Source organism: Halyomorpha halys, unplaced genomic scaffold (genome assembly GCF_000696795.3).
Source record: "Halyomorpha halys isolate HHAL.00 unplaced genomic scaffold, Hhal_1.1 Scaffold706.1, whole genome shotgun sequence".
Taxonomy (NCBI): Eukaryota; Metazoa; Arthropoda; class Insecta; order Hemiptera; family Pentatomidae; genus Halyomorpha; species Halyomorpha halys.
This window is the reverse complement of record NW_027114044.1, coordinates 711,133-735,327: the sequence shown is the minus strand read 5'-3', so window position 1 is coordinate 735,327 and position 24,195 is coordinate 711,133. Positions and strand designations below refer to the sequence as shown.

The window sequence follows — 24,195 nt, the reverse complement described above, 5'->3', positions numbered from 1 at the left end:
TTAATTGGGCCAAGGAAAATATTTTTTGTATTTTGTGGTGGTTTGAATCCCTTTTACAAGACAGATCTATTTAAGGTACTACTATATTTTTTATGGACTATTTGCTGCAAACTAATAAGTAAAAAGAAACTTTATATTTATGTATTTGAACAAATTGTTTTTCCTTAATTTCCCAATTAAAATTTGTGTTTACCGTTGCACAAAATATTTTTCTGAAATAAACAAAGTGATAATTGAATACTGCTAAATCGTTAGCAACAGGTTCCTTTATACAGGTTGCACAGTGTAGCCTGGTTTCTGAGTGATCTGAGATGAGTACAACCCTTGTTGTTTCCTTATTGACTGTCGACTAATGACTTGACGTGTTCTGTTTCAGATAAAGAAGCAGGGAGGATTAATGGAGAGGAGGATGCGAGTGGGAGGATGAGCGATGGAGGAGGCGAAGGAGGAGGGGGCTACGGCGGGGACTTTCCTTCGCCGACCCCCTCCTCGACGGTCCCGGACGGCACCGACCCCAAGTCCGGCCTACCGCCCTTCTCGTCCTTTCAGGATGAGCCGCCAAGAAACACCGACGGCGAAGCTCTCCAGACGTCCAGGCTCCTCGACATCTCTTCCTGGGACTACTACGGTGAGGGGCTCAGTGGTAGGTTCCTGGACCGAGGGGACGGTTTCCCGATGCTCCTTCCTCAGCCTCAGTACCGCCCCTGGGAGAGCAAGGACCAGGATTACCCCGGCTCTCCGGCCAACAAACTCCCGTCCTTCCAATCCCAGTTCACCGCTTTCCCTCAGGACCAGAACGGCGACGGAACCGTTCTTACTACCTTGACTCCTGCACCAAGTTCTCCCAACTCCGGCCTACCGAGCTTCCATACGTTATCCACAGTTCCCCCTCGAGGGTATCCCCTGGTGCCGGCCCCGGTCCAGGCTCGGGAGATACCTAGCATACAGCAACAGCTCCTGGACGAGAGGCACATTCACCTTTTCCAGGGGCCGCAGCAGTATCATCAGTTAGGGTCTTACCAACCTCAGCAACAAACCACCCTCCTCACCGTTGTAAAGACTGAGCCCCTCATTGTGACCCAACTCCAGCCAAGCTATGAGCACCACGAGCTCAAGATGGAGGACAGCGGGTCGCCGAGAGGTTACCTCGATTCGAGGAAGAAGGAAAGGAGGAAAATAAGAGCCGCCAGCCTGGAGAGTTCGAACGAGAGTGACGGAGTGGGCAGTTCGAGCGTCGAGAGCTCGGGACAGGTGGCGGCCATATCCAGTACGGCTGGGTTCAAGAGCCCACTCGCTTGCCACCAGAACCCAAACATGCACCCGGAGGATGACCTCCATGATCTGTCCGACAAGCCGGCCAAAAAGAAACGTAAACGGTGTGGTGAGTGCATCGGGTGTCAAAGAAAAGACAATTGTGGTGATTGCGCACCTTGTAGGAACGACAAGAGTCATCAAATATGCAAGATGCGGCGCTGTGAAAAACTGACCGAAAAAAAGGTAAGCTATCACTCTATTTTATCTATTTTCACTGAGTAGATGTAGTGTTTTCCAAAAGTATTTGTAGAAGATCATTTAATATTTACTATAATATGTCCTCTACAACGGTTTATATTTATTTTACACCGAGAGCTGTGTAATTCTGGAGCCGACAGACGGTGCACAGGATGTACTGTCCCAATTTTTTGCTTCCGTTCCGAGCAGGCTGGGCCTAAAGGATTCTCCACGGTAGTGGAGGAAACAGCCGCCAGGCATCGCCTCGGTATAAGATGGCTCATATATTATTTGGCCCGATACAGCCTCCAAAGCCTGATTCACCCTCTCTGAGTCATTGCGAGATCAATTCTACTTCGCATTCTCGACCCATGCTATACCATAATAATGAATTTAATTATGATAAGCACCCTGCTATTTGGAATATAGTTATCCTGTTCAAATTAGGTATTAGGTGCTGAACAATATAGATCAATCCATCATCGTTACCAATTGTAATGATACTACATAAAATGAAGAGACGAAAGACTTCAAAATAAGACGGCACAAAAAGTTATCTTATCTGATAGGTGTACCGTACTGGACTACTATAGAAGGATTCCATTCACAACAATATCTGTGTTATACTATTCGTGTCACAGTCCATTCAAAAAACGTACCATTAATCCACAAAAAAAATTCTTCCTTGATATAATCAGTTCTTGTTCAGTTCCAATGAAACTTTACTTTATCGATATTATGCCAGTTCCCTTAAAAATCGATTTTCTACAACGTTCATTCTTAAAATAATTTCTTATTGCGTTGATGGAAGGCATTTTTGTAGAAGACGATTATATATTTTCCTGTTACTCAAAGTATTATTTGATATAGATTATTTTAATATAATTTTTTACTTGGGGCCTTTGAGTACACAGGCTCAGTGCGAAATTTCCTGTAAAGCGGAGTTGTTCCGTAATAAATTCGTTATCTGGTGTTGGTTCTGAATGCTCACTATTTGAATGTTATCTCCGCGGTTCTGGCCGCGAACTGAAATCTCCGCACTTATTCTAGACATATTTCTTGTCACTTATATCCCATTAAATTAATAAATTTTCAAGAGAAAATCATGGTTGTATCTTTTATTTCTTCTTTCGTGTATTTATTCTGATTCCGTCATAACGGAGAGGTCAATTAGACAGCGTGAAGTTCGTCATCCAACCATTGCCGTGGTCTTTGCTCTGTTTGGCAGTGTTGACTTTGGTCCCAAACGGCTGAGCCTTTCTCCTATTTTTATTCAGGGCATTGTTATTAAATAGGAAAATATGATCTTTACGATTGATAATTATTAAAAATATTGATTGAAGATTTTGTTAAATGGTCCATTAAAATATATACAATTTATTATAATTAGAGTCGAAAGTAATAATTGATAACGCCAGTTAAGCATGGTTAAAAATTAAAATGCAAAAAATAATGTGTATATAATATTTATATAAATATATGTTGCGTTGGGTTGTGAAACATAACTGTATTTTTTTAAAATACCAGCTTTTTTCTTTTTTTTTTTTTTTAAATGATGAATTCATAAATGATCCTTACTTTGTCACAAATCAAGTCATTCATCGGGACCTCAGTGTTCCATATGTTGTCTCCTCATGTTTGTATCAGATGATTTTATAACTAATAGAAAATTGAATGGTTGTATATATTTTTATATTGTTGTAAATAACAATAAATAAATTATTAAACATAAAGAATTTATAAATTGTCGAAATAATCTTCTGTTTGTCTGAAAATTCTGTTTCTAAATAGAATAATGTTGATATTAATTTATGGTAAGTGACTGCCAGTCAGATGAAGAATATTACAATTAATTAAAATTTTAATGTTGTGAATGTTTTCATGTTGTAAGTTACCATCTTTATGGACTGAACACCTCATATGATAGAGCTGTAGTTATTAGACCAATTTAAATTAATTACTTTAGATACATAATTTAACTTAAGCTTACAACTGACCTCTATGTGTTTTATAACCAACTATTTAAAAAATAAGTATTTATGAAGAAGTTAGTATTTTCTCTAGCACTTTATTGTATATCATTTTTTTTTTTTTAATTTGAAAAACCTTTTAGGCGGGGTTTTACTGCAGTACAACTTGTTCAAAAAGTTTTTTTTTTAAATATTACAAACACTCCCATGTAATTTAATTATTAAGTAATATAAATAGTTATTTTTATTCCTCACCATCCTGTTTGACAGCAATATCCTTCTACGCCGGCGTCTTATCAGCTTCCGGCCCGGACGTTGCTCTTCTGGTCTTGAACTCGATTAATTCGCCCAGAGTGGGCGGTGATCCGGCTTCTGCGCAAAATGTTTGTCCAGCATGGCCTTGTAACGAAGCGCGACGTGGTGCCCCACGACAGATGAACAAACGCGATGCCAAACAAGAGACGCTTTAAGTCGCTGTTGACAGAGCCCTGTCTACACAGCCTTCTCGTTAGTACTCGGCATTATCCGACCAAACAGCAGTCCCGGTCCCTTCTTCAATTATACCATCCTGTATATACTTAATATGATTTGTAGAAGTACACATGTTTGCCAAATTCATATTTAAATGGCAAAGCCCACTTTTATCATCCTCTACACTTACATCATCAACATGACTTTAAATATCACATATGTATCTTTTGGAATACCATAAAGTATATCAAATTAGATATAAATAGACAAGTTCCGAATCAGGTTAAGAATTTTAAATGCTTTATATCTACATATTTCTTCCTACAAAAAATTTGTATTTCGGAGTTGATTAGTAGAACTAGTGAGGGGGGTTCAAAAACGTAAGTTAGAATTTCAACATTTTCTACAACTTGTAAAAACTCATGCCTTTTTTGGAAATACTACTTCATCACTCTCCATTAAATCATAAAATGACACTATATCATAATTTGGTCTTGTAATTAAACGATGTAACCTTGTGGATCTCAGTCCTAATTTTTCTTTGCATTATATCAGTGATTGAGATTAATTGGTCTTAAGATTTATTTTCCTTAGAATGGAAACATTTGAATGATTATGTTATCCGGATTGCTCTCAAAAATGCATGGCTTAAAAAGAAAAAACATAAATAGATATATTTTCAAATTTATAAAACTGTGATACCAATGCTAATAAACTTTATTCTATTTATTTATAGTTGCTTTTAATTGAAGTGGTTCAGTGAGTAGGGTATTGTGCTACTAAATCCAAGGATCTAGGGGCGAATCAGGCTGTGGCAGATAATTATTTATTCTGTTACGGTAGCCTAGAATGAACCCTGTAGGCTCGTCAATTGAGTCAATCCCGTGGGTTCAGGTGGCCGTCCGGAGCCATCCATATTCATAAAGTGGGTACCCTTAATTGGCCACAAATCTTGTTGATTAAGTGTGAACAAATCACCTCCTTGTATAACAGTTGTTCAAAAAACAGACAACTGTAGTGGTCCAGATCTTAATTTTTTAACTTTTAATAGTATGAGTATAATAAAGATTAAGTAATAAGAAAGCAATAATTTAATCCAAGGACTGAAGATTTTTTATTATGTTTTATTTTTTCATTATTTGTATTTTTTCCCGCTTAAAATTTTATCTTAAATATTTAATTAAAAAAATAATTTAAACGTTTTCATACTGTAGTTATATATTTATATTTTATTTTTATAAGCTATTTTCAATTTTACGTCTTGTTTAGGTTAGCTACCTCAAACAGTTTCAAAGTTTCCCTAGATACATTAATAAAAAAATATGAATATGAGAATGTCAGAGATAGTTAAAGTAAATAATAATATTTATTTTTTAAAATTACTAATAATAATTAATACTAATTTTTTTAGTCCTGATTTTCGTTTGTCTCTTTTACATTTTTCTATTCGTTGTTCATACCTTCAAAAGTCTTCTATTAAATTTTTCCTTAAAAGTCCTAACATCCACTCTGTCTTCAATAGAACCCCGCTTAACCATCGGCAAAAAGAAGATTATAGCTAGCTTGTGACAACTACTAAAAACTTCGTTCGTACACTTGTAAAAAAGTATGGAAGCATTTTTTAATTTATTATTTAATGCATTATATAAATTTAACTTCAACATCATATGATCTGTATATTAATTTTAATTTTTACATTATGTATAATTTAAATTAGTATTGAAATTTTTCTTTTATGAAGTCTAGATTAAACGGCTCTCCTGCTCAACCGGAGACCTCTTTGTTCTGACTTAGACGGATTAACGGGGTTCTACTGATTCTGCAATTAATTTCAATTGTATATTTTTCTAGTTAGTTTCTGATGATAAATACAAAAATTGTACAAATTAAAAGAAAAAAAGACGCTTATGAATAAAAATATACATATACTAAGTATGTATCCAAGGTTGGATTCGCGTATCACTGACCTGCCCTACGTCGTACTAAAGCGAATTGCTATCTCCAGCTCTCAGGCCCTTCAGGGTTCCTGGAAGAATGTAAATGCCTGGATAAGACCCGCGAGGGTTGATCCCAAGGGCAAAGGGACTGCCCTTTAACAGTTACCCAAACCCTTCTGAAATATTTAAGGACTTTCCTCCGTGTCAGATTAGACTCAAATCAAGGTAATTATCTCGTTGTGATTTGTAATCGTCTTTTTGAATTTACGTTTATAATTTTTTTTTTCTAAGGTCAGAAAATTATTTAGTTTAACTTATCATTGTTTCGTTTATATTTTTAATGATCATAATAGGAAGCCGATTTGGAACTGTTTGTAAACTTTTATTTGTTTATATAGTTAGTATTTATATGGTTTTTATTGTTTGTATAAGTGAAAAAGACCCTTCAATAAATAATGACAATGGTGCTTGCAAATAAAAAGGATTGTTTAAAACAAAGTATATTGATCACTCTTTTAAAGAACAATTTGAAAAAAAAAGAAAATTAAGTATAATAAAATTATAAAAAGTAAATACGTATTTAGAGGAATTATTGAAATACGCCCCACTTCATGTAACATGCACTATGTATATATATTTTTGAGGTACCCATGACTATACAGACTTAAACTATTATGCATAAAAAATAATAAAATAAATTTGAATGTAATAAATTTTACCCACTGATTAATTTTTCCATATAATTACTGTCTTATAATAACAATTTATTTTCGTTATTAATCAATATTATTCATTAAATATACATTTAGAGGACCAACAATTTTAATAAATAAATCTAATATTAATACTTCGATGGTTAATTAGTCATTAGTACTAACATATGGTAAAAAGAAAATTTATAACTGTAACAACTTATAACAATTTATAACACAACTTATTTTTTGTAAAATAAAAAAATATATGCACATTATACATGATGTACAAAAAAATATACGTAAAATGTTTTTCTAAGAATACATATAAATTTTCTGACTGATATGTTGCTCTTCATAATTGTAGTAATTATTATGAAATTGTATTTATTCTACTTCCAAAATAAGAAATACTTTTTCACATGGATTTAATTTATAATGCCACAACATTAAACTTTTAGTTCAAAATGTTTTAACTTTGTTGTAATGTGATTATATTTGTTTTCTTTTTTGTCTCAAGTGGATTATCTATCTATATTTTCCAATTAATTGATTTAAATGTTTTGGTTAGAAGACATAATCTGATGATCTATAATAAAAAAAAAAATAATAACAAACAAAAATAACTACAGCAGCTATGTTAACGAAGGTAAACAAACGGTAGCATAGTGGGCGATCCGGCTCGGAGGACCACGTGCGAAGACGATAGCGCCCCCTCCCGCGGGGAACAGAAATTTGTAAATATGGCGGTGGGGTCAGTGGATGCTGCCATGAGATGCCGTCTTAGTGTGATCAATACTACGCTCTGAGTCATAGCTCCCACCCCCACAGCATCCCTCTCTCCGCTGCCCGGCCAAAAATCGAATTTCCTTCATGTCTGTTTACGTGCTTAATATTCCGAGGGTCCTTCGTTAGCTACCAATTAGGACCTGCAAACAAGACGTTTACTTTTCTCTTTTGGAGATTTAGACTTTTTTATTTACCTCTCTTTCTCTTGATTCACATGGGATTTGTGTTATTTTTTCTCATATTTTTTTTTCTCAATTTTTATCATTTGATTGTTATTAATAAATTTTAATTTTTTTCAATGCTTCTCACATGGAAGGGAGAATTGTTGACAAGCTATTTCATTTATATACTGTGATATATACTTCTATTTAATTATCAATCCAGTTACTATTTAAGAGTATCTTCTTTTTTCTACTATTATTATTTATATTCTAAAATTTGAACTGCTTTCTTTTTTTAATTATATGTAAAATTTGAATTCATCTTATTAAGGTTATAAGATATCCTAGCCAGTGCTTGGAATAAGTACCTAAATAAATACTATATTACTAATAACAATGGTGTAGTATGTAAACATAAAATAATAAAATATTAGTCTGATTAAATTAAATATAAAATATAATATTTTTTAATAACACTCAATTGAAAACATATACATAAATAATTATTAAGTGCATTTGTTATGATTAATCTTATCTACAAAATTTCAAATTAATTTTTATGTGTCTCTCTGTGATTAAAAGATGTAAATCCTTAACCTAAACCCTGCCCTTAACTTTTATAAAAAAATTATTAAATGAATATATATTTCATATTTAATGTTTATACACAATTACCAGTAGTTTCAACTGCTATGTGAAATTGGAGATAATACGTATCTAGTTATTTCAAGAAAATTATTACATAATAGTTACATAAGTTCTTGGGTGACAACTGTGTTTATAAAATTAAAAAAAAAAAAAAATTAATCGCTGATAAGTATACGTACATTGTTGTCGAGGGGGGTTCTTACATTGTGTACCGCTGTCTACACATTAATAAATGGATAGAAAAGTATTCAAGAGTCAAGTAAGTAGCGTTCTATTCATTAAAATTGATAATGTCACAAGGAATATGGTTTGATAAGATTAACCAAAGATTCTAAAGTGGTTGAAGAGTTGTTCGTAAGCGAAAAGCGTACAGGAAGCATAAGTTTGTTGGAGGGGCCGCAAAGCAATCCGTCTCCATGGCAGCATTCGATTAAATAGGCAATAAATACGGGGACCCCCCATCCATCCTTACCGTTTAGGGATTGCGTCTTACTAATTCCTTACAACCGTGCATGTATGTAAGTGAATTTATCTGTGTTATATGGATATTTCACTTTTAAACAAATTGAATGGCATCATTTCTTTCTTTTATGAATATTTACTTAGACTATAAAAAACAAAATGTTTTTACTTTTCATTTTTCTAAAAAAATGAAAAACAAAATAAACCACGACTACTTTAGGATAAAACAAAAGTAAATTGAAGCCAGTGAATTACATACTTCAAGAATTATTAAAACGACCAATTTAAATTGGATTATTATTGTAAAATTCGCTTAAACATAATAAATATTTATTTTATATTTAAATAAATAAAATTGTATCCATTTTAGTCACAAAACATTTTTATTCTATTTATAAGTCCGACGTTTCGGCTAATTCGGCCATCCTCAGGGACAATCTTAATACAATTTTAGAACCAAATCATTTAAAAAAACAACTTCATATTAAAATAAAAATTGACTTATTACGGTAATTTGTTGGATTCATCTGGGCATAATATTGAAAATATTTGTCAAATTTTAAATGATCATGATGAAACAATTTATCAAATAAAATTTTGAAAAATAGTAATCCAACTTTTTAACTGATCATTGAAACTTTCAGAAGAATTTATTTTTATATGAAATATTTTACTTCAAAAGGGAGCTGTTATGATTCTAACAGTAAAACTCACTAGCTCCACATCAGAAAAATTCATAGTAACCTTAATAAAAAACCTTCTAATTACTTAAAAACGCGGTTTTAAAATATTCAATAACATATTTTTTGATGTAAATTTAAAAATCTTATTTTATTTAAACGGGAGGTTGTCATATTTACTATAAAATTTGTTAAAGTGGAGAATGTGAGTTTTACAGTTAGTTCCTTCATATCTCCACTTAAAAATCAAAATAAATGCTTTAGCAACTCATGCCACTTTAAATGTATTTTTGTCTAATTCATTTGTAATTTTTGTGTTATTCAAATGTCGTTGAACATTCAGCACTAAAATAAAAAAATATTGGCCCTTTTCCTATATTCGTAATTGGTAAATAAAAATTTAATTTTTGATAACTATCGATTATTTTTAAAAAATTGAGTTTCTTTTCACATTTTATTTTTAAATTATTTTATGTAAAAAAAAAAACAATCTAAGACCTGTTACTTCAATTAGTTAAAACTAGCATTGCAATTTGAAGTTTGGAAACTGTAATGATTATACACTTAAATATATATATATAAATTAAGGACTTCATAATATTAGGAAATCGTACAGTAAGTTCACATTTGTCGACACACGGTCATTGGCCCTTTAGAGGAAGAGGCGGGCGTAAATGTGTAAGCGAGGCGAGCTGTGAAGGGCAGTTAGGGCTTTATAGCGCCCTTAGGGCGGCTTTGGTCTCTATTGCAGTCCAATGAAGGCTTTACATCCACCTTAAAGTGTCTAGTTATATGGAAAGTTAGCGAATAGGTATTTATATAATCGTTGAAATTCTTTAATTTATTAATAAATAAATAAATGTTAGGTAAATATAGTGGATATGTTTTCGGATGACATTTCTCTGTGAAAACGAATTGATATATATTCTTTAATTATAATTTAAATTTATTAATTTCAAATAATCAAACTTTTCACCTCATCCTGATATAATTTATATTAGAAATGCATAGTACTTTAGTGATACTAATAATCGACTAGCGATCACTATACAAAAGACTGCATCGACTAGTGGCTTCAGAACAAAAGACAATGGGATGATTCTGACAATGGATATATATTAGGGAGGATACCAGAGGTTAATAATACCGAAGTTTAACAATTGGGGAGGGTCAGTTGCATTGAATGATGTTTGTTCAATAATTTTATGTCTCTACTTCTTATTGTATAAACATTTCATTACTCCTCCGACCTCTAAGGGCTAAATATAAAATAACATCTATAGGACTCTATGATAAACAATCGTAAGTTTTCTTGATTCTTAAGTGTTATAAATCACTAACTACAAATAATATAGTATTCAAAAATCGATTCTTAACACAAACGTGAAGCATCCTCCTAGATGTGCGTCCTTCCGCTACCCCCAGCGGTGGGGCAGCTTCCTGATTAGCATCTCAAAGTGGACAACGGCTCTTATTCTTCCATTATAATGCAAATGTTGGTATCATATTTGTCTTTTAAACAGCGGATAAGAAATTCGCTGCGGCCGTCAACTTGATCTATAAGCATCATCATATTTAAGCACTATTTCTTAACCCTTAACAAAATTAGCATAGGTTTGTTCCTGCGAGTATAACATTCCTCTTCTCCACCCAATCACCCTCTTTATTTTTAAGGGAGGCAGCATAATAAACAAATAATTTTATTACAAACTTAGGATTTTTTAAATCACCTTTAATTTTGTTATACGCACGTATTTCCAATTTCTGTAGACAATAGCATGAATTCCATATTATTTTTCTCAGTAATACAGATTCATTATAAAATTCATCTTACTGTAATTGTAAATGTAGGAAAATATTTTTAATCTCCAATTTTTATGAATTGATATTTTAATTAATATTAATATGTAGTTTTTCAAAACTGTTGCGTTTTAGTTAATTATTTCCATAATTATTAAGCTCGATCATTTGCAGTCAAATAATCTGAATGAAAATTTATTAAAAGTAGGATTGTAAAAGAATAAATATATGAGTTCATATTTCAAAATCTCTATCTAGATTCAATATTTCTCAATTCTTATCATTGAAAAAGAATAAATTTGCGATACAATATTTTGTAGTATCCGCTAGATGGAATAGATATATATACAAATAATAAACATACACGAGAGTGAGAATTCAGGTTCGCTTCTTAACAGATTCACTTTATAAGATCTAATACTTTGTTATAACATTTCTTCCTGGAAGAATGTAGGAAGAATAGATTCTGATTCCATCAGACATCTGGTTTTCCCCATGCCTTTTTAGTGTAAAATCTTACAAATACTTATCGCAGGTTATGTGTTTATTTCATTTATGATAAATTTAAGTAGAGTTACCAGCAGACTTATTTAAAAATATTTTTTATTCAGCCATATTTTCCAATGTAATCTCACATTTATTAACAATATCGTGTAGTAACATTGCTTCCATGGATTTGTCTAAACAAGAGTGAAGTGGTCTAAATAATAATTAGCATGAAACAAAGTTCTTTAATGAATAGAAAACTCTCATTGATGTTTAAAAAAACTAAAATTCGCCATTGAAAATTTTATTTTAAAACAATATTCCTTCTAACTGAGGCATTCTCTATCTCTGCAATTATTTATGTAACTTGAAATTAATTTACGACCTTATGTTTTTTTTCTTCTATTTTATCTCGCTTTTTATCATTTGCAAATTTGCTGAATGACGTTTATTGATATGTTTATTTATTTGAGCGCCAGCGAAAACGAAATTTATGTTTCAAGTTTTAACTATGTAAGTTTATATATTATATTTACCAAACCATTATTTTTGAAAATGCTACAAACTTACTCATCTCATAATTTATTTGATTTTTTTTATTACTATGATTAATTTAAGTAGATTTTTTAATATATTTTTCATTTAATTTATAATCCTACTACAGCTTCGTGCTATTTAAGCTAGTAAAAAAAATTACTTATGATATGAAGTAATAAAAACCCTTATTAGTGTCTGTGAAGGGCTGATACTTCAGAGATCGCTCACTCTCCTTTGGATCAAAGACTCTCTTCATTGCCACTTCGGCTAATAAATGAAATTTCAAAGTTGATCTGATCTGTGCGAGGGTCAAACATTATTGCCTTGCGTTATGGAGACATAGGAAGAAATAAATAATAATAATCATTATTAAAACAAATAAATTATTATTTTGCTAGCACTTACCAAATGTATTCTTCCCTCCTAAAAATTTTCAAAGTCTTACAACTTTTTTTATTATTATTAGAGTGATATTTTTTTAATATATGTTTATCGCAGTTGGGTACTGATTAAGAGATTAAACAAGTCTTCGAAAAAAAATTTAAGAAATTTTGATTGTATCAGATATACTAATGATAGTATCGTTTGAAAATGTACTTTCTTTTCTACGATCACGTACAGATTTCATTCAATCTCGAGATCTTGAGATCGAGATTGCAGTAAAAATCCATCGTTTTATTTTCTCAGGTCACGAGGAACGCAGGCTTACATATATACTGTATATGTTATATAGAAAACAAAACAACAATAAAAATATAATTATGAAACCAGTTCAGATGCCTTACCATGTCTTCTAATTAGACTTTTCTTCTAAATAATTATCCCATTTTCCTTAAAAATATAGAAATTATCCTGTCACATATTATTATTAAATGAGTCTGTTAGAGATTTCAATTATTTTTTTCAGAAAAAAAGGCAATTCTCTGTGTAATTTATATATTTAATTTTGTTGAATATTCTGTTTCAAGTTTCAACATTAAGAATATTGAGATTATCGTTCTTCAGATGAAAAAGACGAAAAAAAGAAACGGATAAATCAATTCATGCCGAAGGTTGAATTAGGTTAGAGGGACTTGGGAGAGGTTGGGGAGGGGCTGAAAAAAAAAATGTAAAAGAGAAATAGCGCTCAAAAGAAATCTAATAATCAGATTCCAGGATTTCAATTAAAAGGGAGAGGATTAAATTAAAACGGCCTCTGGGGGATTTTATTGGAAGGCGGCGAAAGAGAAATGGCTAAATATTCCTGGATTTATCTGAAGGCATAACTCAGGAGCGTCGAGGAAATTCGGCCGTTGTCGGGGGAAAGTTGCGGCGAAAATTGGCAGATCGGTGGCTGCTGGAACGCGGCCAGGGGCGGTCACCCTCTCCTTGGACCGCATCCAACTACTGCCGCCTCATCCGATTACTGGAGTGACTCCTCCAGTCGCTGGACGAACCATCTGCTTCCAGTTCGGAGGACGGGACATCAGGAACCGTCTTAGGAATATTACGAGCTCAATTTCCAATGGATTCGAAACAAGTTCTTGACCTCCAACTATTGGGCTTAATATAATTCCGTTAGTTTTAAAACAAATAATTTTTTCAATATATTTCTATACTGGTCCTGAAGATATATCTTGAAACTGAAAGAGTTCTAAAGCTCAGTTTCCATCCTCCAAGAGTCCTTTGATTGTTATTATTATTTCCTCGAACATGGAATATTATGGAACTGATTAAAGTCAATATTTATATTCAGAATTTCAATTTTATTATTTTAAAGCCTTTTTATTATCCTCAGTGTACAAGGTATTTCATTCTGTCAATAAGTCTTCAGATACAGGACGGCGTAATGTAACATCAAATAATAATAAGTTTCTTCAGGTATTTAAACGAAACTTAGATTCTTTGGGATAATTTAGATCATTATGCCACTGGCCTCTTCGTTTGCCTAGTAGTTCCGTATTTTTAGAAAACTCTATCTGGGTCAAAGAGAAAAAAAAATACAATACTTTAAAAACTTTCCTAAAGAGATAAGAAAAAGGTTTTTATAGCCCAGTTCGATTATTTCGTAGGACGCTTAGTCATGCTATTAAGGAAATCGTCACGTGTTATTTCAAAGGACGGAGGGAAATACAAGAGAGAAAATTCCGCAAAAACTTGTAGTTAGTTCATTGGCTGCAAAAAGCACTATTTTTTTTTTTTTAAGTTTGTTTACACAGACACGATAATCTGCTTAATAATTGTGATTGAAAAATATAATAGTGGATATTCCAGGTCGAAAAAAATGAGGGTTCTTGTTCAAATCGATTTGAGCATAGAAAAATGTGTCAAAACACATATTGAAAAATAATGTGGCCTGAAACTCGCGAATTTCGTTCCGCATTTATATCAAACCGAATAATTTAAAATATAGAGATTTTAAAATTTAGTTAATAATTATGTATTTATCTAATAATTTGTTAAACCATGAGTATTACATAACACTGCAACTACAAAACCAGTTACGCCATGTCTTTATAATAATTCAAAACTACACATATGCTTTAAAATTATTCTATGGTAGATTTTAGTTCTCAAGTGCATTTATATTGATGTGGTTAGTATCAGAATCAATAGATTGGTTTTTATTTCCCAGTGCTTTTAGAAGGCATATATCTTCTTTAGAAAGCATATTACGTTTTCATTGTCCACTTTTCCAGCTATGCTATTATTATTTTCTATATTTTAAGTAGGTATGGACTTTTCTTCGCTCCGGATTTTCTTCGTACTAACGACAATGATTTTAGTTTATGCGCGTCGGTTCAGAAAATTGATTTTAAAATTAAATGTTCTACGAGAATTTTTCATTGATTCTGGATATTCATTCCTCTAGATATTCCAAAGTTAAGTGCGCTTGAGAAGAAATGAATATATGATGTTACAAGAAACAAAGTCGGCTTCACTACAAAAAAAACATTTATTCATCATAACTCAGACTTTCCACTTCCTCTCAAAAATTGTTTTCAATTAAGTCTTGATGATTCTGTATATTGACTTTTTAAATTTTAGATAATTTAATATATTACGATAAAATTAATTATTATAATACATGTTTATTTATCATAATTTCTCTCTTAATGAATAATCTAAAACTGGTAAATTAGTATTTAAGAGAATGCCCAAACGTATTAATTACCTTACTTTGTGAATGAATCTCTTTATATATCTGGCTTAGAGCAACAAGAACCAGACTCCACTTTTAGATGTTGCTAGTTTTTGAAAATACGTTGTCTGTAGAAGATGTAACTTTTACTTTAAAACACTGTTTATCTATTGTTTTTGTGTACAACATTTGTCCATTCTCGTTTATGAAAACGTTCAGTTTTAGTTTTTTAGATTTATTTTCCTGAATTTGAAATTTGTGCACTGATTTTTGCCACTTCAAGCCTGACGAGTTTATCAACTATTGGTTCTCGAATAATAGGTGATGAATTGGATAACTTTCTATCGAGTTGATATGATAATCTCAAAAAAAAAATTTTTATCTAAAAAAATATTATTCTATACAAGTATTTTCGTTAAATAATAATAATAAACAAAATAAATAATTTATATTAAAAAAGGTATATCTGGTTAGTCTATCAAAGGACTTAATCCAATATCTCTAAAGCCATCTAGGACTGTATAAAGGAGAGGAGATGGGGTGTGGGGCTTGATATGAAGGATAATATGCTTAGAGTATCCGATGAGTCCTAGAGCAAATCGATTGGGAGGAGTAGAGTTAATCGATAAAGAGGATTCGAAATCGAGATGAAGACGACCTTCCCCCTCCTCAAGCCTATATCCGCCCCCTCTACTCTTCTAGTGGTGGCGCCTCACAGATAGCTGCCACTAAATCGGCCAATGGGATCGCCCCTCCACGGTAGTGAGGGTGAGATCTCGGATCTTGGGCCTACTCAATGGGATTTGTCTCTGTCAGCGGTTTGCCTACTTTTATCACCCCTTATCTGTATAGCGTCTCTTATAATTTGCAATTATTTTTATTTCATATATTTTTTTTACTTTATGTTTAATTTTTTTATTTGTGTGCCTGTATATCTCAAAGGCACAAAGATTTAAATTATAAATCTTTGTGCCTTTGAGATTTTTATTTATGCTCTGATTTATTCTATTTTTCCTTGAACAATTGAGCTATTCCTTTCTAAGACCTTTAATTTCCATTTTTTTTAATTTTAGTTATACGTTTTGAAAGTAGATTCTAAAAAAAAAAATCTCTTCCCAAACAGCTAAATCGCTTCATACTACTTTACTGATCTTGAAAAAAAAAATTTTAACTCATGGATAATCTAATGCAAGAAAGTTAATTAAAAAATTTTAAAATTGACTTTGATTTTGGAATACATCTCCTGAGTTCATCCTTAACTTTTTAAAAATGTCTAATTAAAGCAAAATGTATAAGCTTGTGGCTTGGTCCTGTGACATTAAAATCAGTTTTCAGCTATAATATTTAATTGATACGATTTTTTATGTGACTGTCGAAAAAAAGTGTATAAAAAAGTACAATATATGAAGTCTTCTATAAAGCAGTTACTTCACTAAAGTCTTCTTCACTTCCAAAAGAAACGTCAATCACTATAACTGAGACTTGAAAATAAATTTAAAAAAAAAAACTGTCAATCGAATTAATTACAATTACTAAAAATAATTCATAAATAATTCGATTCACAAATGGCACTATGTTAATATTTTCAAAATATCACGACTAACTTTACACCATGTGTACTTTCACCACCACGTATCCAAAGTGTAATAAATATTTGTCATTTTTTTTTTATATTATTAAAAATGGTTTAATTTAATATCCTAGTCATGGCAAACAGATTATCATTAATTAATTACATGAAGAGACTATAGTCTACGTGCACTTGTTTATATGAACAAATTTATTATTATTAGTTTTAGACTATAAACACCGATGTGCTACATATTCTTTAAAATAAATAATAAAAAAAAAAATTATTGTTATGTAAAAAAATTGAATTTATAATTTTTTTTTATGAATATTAAAATTAATAATTTATAGATTATTGTTAGATACCTGAGGATGAAGAACGGACGGTGAATATAGACAAGACAAAGCAATGAGAAGCTGAGAAAGGCCCGGGAGCAGATCTATTGATTTTGAAATAAAAAAGCCCTCGCAGTTACTAGTTTACTCTGGCCTCACTTCTCCTTTCTATCGCTCCATCTTTCTTATTCATAGCAATCCTTTACTTTCCGCAGGATATCGTACACTTATTGTTACGGGTTATATCTACTCGATATTGGTTTGAACATAAAATTAAAATTATGGTAAATGTCAAACATTTGAGCATATACTGAAAGGTGATATAAAGTTGGAAAATAGTTTATTACATAATATTTATTATAGATACGCGCACATACATTTAGGTTGCATATTAGTGCAAGCCTGCCGACCGACACGAATGCTCGACATCGGAGAGCGCCCCGGATACGGCCAATAAACTGCTTCCGTAAGCTGATGAAACGTTTTAACTATAGCTAAAGGGAAATTGGTTCAGATCCATTTTGGACGAGGCTGTCGTCAATTAAGGCCAGCTATGGTGGCCAAGTTCATGACCAGTTCAGTTTTGCAAATGTTTACTTTCATAAATCCTCCATTAAACCTTTGACATTCCTTATTGCATCACACATAATTATTCATAATGAGGTGTTAACAGTTACCGTAGAGTGATATGAGAAGATGATCGGCGGGTGCAATCAGCAAAGATACACAAATAAATAAAACTTATCTTGTCAAGAAAATTATTTCCAAATTTAGGCCCCGACCTTATCGAGCTGACTGTGGAAACCAATTAACGCAGTTATAATAAAACTATAAATAGTATTAGTGTTACACAATACATATTTTTTCACTTTAAAATTATTAGTGCTTAAATTAGATCACAACTATGAACAGTTCTGGTCACTAAACTTTTACTTTTTTCAGTCGAGACCAGTGCATTAATTCGTATCAATACAAATCGGCCAGTCAGTTAATGGTGAAATGTTTGTTTTTGCAATGTAATAATTTTTTTTAATAAAGAAATTTTAGTAATCAGTTGTAATTAAGGTGTAACGTCCCATTTCTCAAAAAAATAACAGCATAAACCTCCTGTGTTTGTCACGACAGCTACACAAATATCCCTTGGGAAATCCTTTTATCTAAATAAGTACTCATAAACATTGTTCCAAGCCAAATTTAAAGTGTTTTTTTATTTTTGATTATCTGGACAAATAAACTTATATTTGGAAATCCTTTTTGATTTGAAAATTTAAAGGCATATTTAAATTTTGATAAATTTAAATTTATATATTTATTAATGTTTCTTTATAAGTATAGTATAAAAAAGTGCAGTAGACTTGTTTCTTTAATTCGTTGAAGTAAAAATAGTTGCATAACCTACAAGGAATTGGATATAAATCTGAATAGGACCATACAATACATTTTTTTCTTTCGGAATACTAGAGATAGTGGATAAATTCAAGAGTACATTAGCAAATTCAAAAAAATTCATTCTGAGAAAAAGACGGATTGTTTTAATGTTTATAAAAAAAGGAATGATGTTATTTTAAGTAACTGCATTAATTTTTATTTTTTTATAGTAGGATTGGAATAAACTGCTGAAGTATCGCGGATTCTATCGGCATTCATCCTACTTCTGCAACACATTTCTTTTTAAAAGGTATAACAAGTCCGGAAATATATCATAGAATTATGGGATAATTTTCCGAACATGGCAGACAATAAGTGCAGTAACCATAAGCGAGACTATTATAGGGACAGTGTGGGAACGCAACAGGTATCCGATGGTACAAAGCCGGCGATATATCGAGTCGAAGGGAACTCAGGACTGGTTCTGCGCATTTCACAACTGGACCGGTAACTCTTCACTGTGGGAAATATGGCTGCAAAAACCCAACATCTTTCCAGCGCTCTTTGATTTATATCAGCGTCATTAGGTGGTCGTGTCGTCTCTTGTAGGGAGTCCTCTTGGGAAATGGTAGGGTTTCATCCTTCATAGTTTATAGACCAAATGAGCCCTACCGCAAGGAATCAAAACAATGCTAATTAGTTGCCTCATGGTCTTGCATTTAAAACTATCTAAGAAAACTTGACAAAATGAACATGCAACTCACACATTGTTCTCTAGGATCCACATTTTTTGTCAAGTTATTTCTAATGATTAAGATTTTCTGAAATTCAGCTAATATCGACTCATGGCTAATACTGGTGGATTGAATTAACTGTTTCTCAGGAATTTAAATAGCACTAACTGTTATTCGATAAAAAGTTTATGTAAATAGAATTATTACAGTGAGATGGATCGCCTGATTAAGTTTTGGTGGTTCGAAAAAAATGTGGATAAATTCAAATTAATTACAGATAAAAGATATTTTATATCACATTATTACATAGTAACTGTTGAAAAATAAAATATACCTAGTTAGTCCTGATTAGTAAAGTTGTAATAAGTTGTAATCCTGATAAAGCAAAGGTCCTCCAAGATTGCAGTCTGCAGAAAGATACAACAGAAAAATATAAAGGGTTGCTATATGTAAGCCATTTTGGTTTGTTATTTTCAAAAGTAGTTAGTTTTAGTAATCTAAGAAAAATGTTTAAACTGTTAAAATAAGTATTATTTATTTTTAACTTTAAAAGTAGGGAACATGATATTTTTTTCAGACATAATTAAAATTAAAAACGGATAATTAACTGGTAAAAATCATGTGGTGACTACTCCTAGTATGTAGAGTTCACCTCGTAGTACTTAGAGTACTACTCCTGCTGTCGATTGAGACCAGTTATCTCGTAAACTTTGTGACTTTATTTAAATTGTTTCAAGGCCTAAGAACCAGGCCAGTTCCGCTGGAACAGTGACAGACTAGACAATGAACCAGTTGTCAAATTGTTCGGTAACACCGCTAGTACCATGACGCGACTGAGAAATTTTACGTGTGAAATCTGAACCCATTACGATAAAGGTGCATGCGTTCGGGTCTTTTTTCATGGAGTTTTTGTCATCTTTTTCTTTACTGTGTATCTCTTGTTACGTAAGAGCCTGTAGCAATGGTCTAATACGGTGTAACATGCTTGCTTGGGTATTACGGAAAAAAAATGCTTATTTCAAGAGTTTGTATTATCTCTATGCCACTTTATAAAACCCTTATTCACACATATTGGATTATAAGTAAATATATGTATATTTATAAGATCATAACGAATTAACCTTTTGATTTATCGCCAGCTTCAAGGCTTAAAGTTTAAGTTAATAGCATTCCATAATGAACTAAGTCCATTTTCAAGTCTTTGATTTTTTTTCTTGATATAAGTAACACATTGACAGTGCATTATCACGAGGTTAAAGCCTTATTTCCGAAAAATAGGTAAATTTTAGCTGTTTTGAGAATAAAGTTTTTTCTTTAATAATTTAGTATTAATATTGCATGATTAAAAAAACAACATTTGAAAATGGACTTCGCTAATATTGTAAATACTCATTTTTTAAAAATAAAATTTTCATATAATTCAATTAAAATCATATGTAACGTTGATTAGTAGAAATTTCTCCTTCTACTAGTCAGTTTTATTTATTTTATTTTTTAAAATTTTTTGTTGTCTAGAGACAAATAAAAGGGATTGGTCTCGTAAATAAAATAAATCCAAATACATAAGATAGCGTGGTGTATATTTCAAATAAACAAAGGTGATAAAATAATACTATTTAAAATATAACTAACTAACAATATAATCGATGAACATTTAATTTGTTTGAAACTATGGAACATACTAAATATACAAAACCCAAAGGGAGAATAAACTGCAAATAAAATACTGATATTTAGCAAATTTAAAAAAAAAATAGAATTTTGTTGATGAATCAATAGAAAATTGAAACATTTCGAAAATACTTAATTATTACACTAGTAGTTAATTAATTACTGAAGAATCAAAAATAAAATATTTTCTTCTCTTGGTAATTTACACTTTACACTCTCCCAATTATCTTTCTTATTCCATATCTTCCCACCTTATCTTTTTTCTATAGATCTTCCTGTTTTCTTGACTGATATTTTTGTCTTGAGATATTTAATTTTTTTTTCACCAAAAGTTAGGTACTGAGAGCAGTTTAAAGTAATATTTTTCGAAAATTGATTAACGAAAACAGGTTTTTCCTGCTGTAGGAATCAGTAAACAAAAAAGAGGTTTAGCCTGAGGGCCATGGTTTTGTGGTTAGACCGGAGAGATGTTTGAACAGCTTTATGAACAGAATGGGAAATCAGATACTACCTTCTGTTAGGTCGTGGGGGATCCCAAATGGCCAAATGGCAGATCGAATGTCGAATGAATATTTCGTAAGCGCGTGTAATGAATTGAATGAGTTAATCTGAGGTGGAAATTTGATATTCATCGTAAGTCCTCATAGTTTGTTTATAAAAATAAAACCGTTTAAAATTGGAATCTTTTCTCAATTTAATAAAAAAAAACCTTTGTTCAACTGTTTGTTAAGAACAATCATCGAGGATTTAACTTTATATTGGTGTTTGAACTCGGCTAGAAGCTGTATATTGTCAACATTCCGAAAAGTAATAAATTATTGAATATTTCATGACCATTGCTTTTTCAACAGTTGGGACGGATTATTAAGGCTGAATGCACCGGTTAAAGGTTAGGAATGATTAGAGAGGTAAAGATGAATTTATAGAATTTGGAATATTGTTAACCAATATTAACACTTTACATCTTTATATTATTTCTCGTCGTAAAAATTCAAGACTGTATACTGAACCTATGGTTAATTTAAAAGTCGAAATGATATAAATATCAAGAATTAAACAACCCCTCTATTAGTACATATACAAAATATTTATTAATCTGTTAAAAAAAAAATATTATTAATAATTCGGTGGAAATTATCTGTTTCTTTATATCGATAAGCTGACTTTCCCACTCACCTACATTAACATTAGTTTCATAAAAAAATTAATAAATAATTGAATGGAATATGGTCCGGGTGCGGTCAAAAAAACTCAAATAGTAAATGATTATACTATTTTTATTGAGCCAACGTTTCACAGGTTTTTTTGACCGCACCCATATGGTCCATTCATCTATACACACGGTCAATCAATAATCTTCCAATAAATAAATAATGTTAGAAATATCATAAAATGTACATTATATATATTTTTTTGTAATATTAAAAAAACACAATATAAAGAATTAAAACTAGGTTACATTAATACGGATTACAAAAATGTTGGTATCACGTTTTAGCACAAGTCAATTTTATTTTCGTTATAAAATTTCACTAATTGAAAAATAATGTTTCACTCAGTATAATGGAACAAGATATAAATATGGCTGATATGTTGTATGGCGACGAAATAAATCGATTAGTTAAGCGCGGTCTGTTAAGTCGATAGGTGGCCCAGTCTAGACGAAGCTTCCTGCACAAATGCTGTCATTTCCGGTCCTCTGTGGCACATCTGGTCTCTGGGACTTTTAAATCCCTCAGCCTGCCTATTTCCTCTTCTGTCAACTCGGGGGAGCAAGATTTGGGAAATCGTATAAGAAACCTTGTAAACCTCTATGGCTTCAATTTCATAAAGGGATAATTCATGAGGGATTGTTCAATGAGTCAATAATCACAAAAATAATATAAATATAAAGAAACAAAACCATAACCTGCATGAAGCCAGTATAGATTTATTTATTATTGTTATTTTTTTTTTTAAAAATGCTTAGTTTTATTTTTTTATTTATGTTTTGTTTAAAAAATAAAATAGGTTGTAAAAAAAGTGTCCGAATTTTGTTAGTATTTTACTTAATGTATATTCAACTTCATTATTTATGCAATGCATTTAATCCACATGGGATTATAGATAAAGTTGCTTTATTAATCGCATGGAACATGTTTTATAAAAACATTACTTCATGTTTTCCTAATTTTTTTGGTTATTTTTCCAAAAACAAAATAAAGAAATGAGAAATTGCATCTTCTGGACAGCTTTTCAAATTATGGACTTATGGTTAGTTCAAATTAGAAAAAAGTTTGATTGTTTTTACATGCCCAGTAAGATTGATATTACAAAAAAATAATAAAAAATAGTGTTATCTGAAAGAAGCTTGCTAAAAAGTCATTATTTTTAATTTTGACATAAAAAGAAATTTAAACCCAATTTATCATTTAATTTTTGAATTGATCTTGATGTTATTCATTGGGTTTTCAAATAAGTTTTAAATGTCTAGTAATAAATAGATAACGATATAAAGATGAAAGATAGGACCAAACAATAATAATATCAGAGGACTTGGGTGGCTGAGTCAGATAAATACAAGTGAAAGGCTAACAGTCACTTTACTGACATAAACGAGGTGTTATCAGAGGTGGGGAGGGGGGGGGGATGAAGGGGATGTATAGGGGGGCTGCAGGCTGCGGTGTGGTATCCTCAATGCTCACCTGTTGGCCCCCTCGCTCAATTTACCTTACCTGTAATTAGACTAGGTTGCAAAGCTTTTTGGCTATTCAACATCTGGTAAATTCATACATAAATTCCATACAATTTATTTTTATGGTTTAATTAGTTAATTAGGGAAAGTCAGTTTTGTTTAAATTCATAAAGAAATACCTTAAAAATCTTCATTACTTAATCTTTGGATGAAACTATAGCTAAAATTGCCATGGATACAATATTTATTTATCAATGGTTCATTCATGAATGAGGGTCGTATCCATGGCAATTTCAGCTGTAGTTTTATCCATAGATAATTTTTGCTTATCTCTGTCTTGCTAAGGGTGTACAATTATTTTTACTTATTAATTTTATTTTCAATAAAAAGAAAAACACTTACTTATATATAACATTATTCTAATTAGTGTTGCATTATTTAAATCAGTATTAAAAAAAGGCAGATTAGAATTTAAGAAAATATATAATTAATATGTAATTATACATAGATCCTAAGTTGCTTATAAAATCTTTTCTACTCATGGCTGCATGCAAGATTATTTTAAAGTGCTAATTATATTAACAAATATTCTTCCACT

General features: G+C 31.4%; 1 protein-coding gene across 3 annotated transcripts in view; it reads left to right on the top strand.

Moving 5' to 3' along the window:
* The window catches only part of Tet (Ten-Eleven Translocation (TET) family protein), a 302,732-nt gene that overhangs the window by 20,261 nt on the left and 258,276 nt on the right, over positions 1 to 24,195 (top strand). For all 3 annotated transcript variants that reach the window (XM_067051284.1, XM_067051282.1, XM_067051283.1), the window contains exon 2: positions 377 to 1,497. In XM_067051284.1, coding sequence (XP_066907385.1) covers positions 424 to 1,497 — 1,074 coding nt within the window. In that variant the 5' untranslated portion in view covers positions 377 to 423. The remainder of the gene's footprint in view (positions 1 to 376; positions 1,498 to 24,195) is intronic.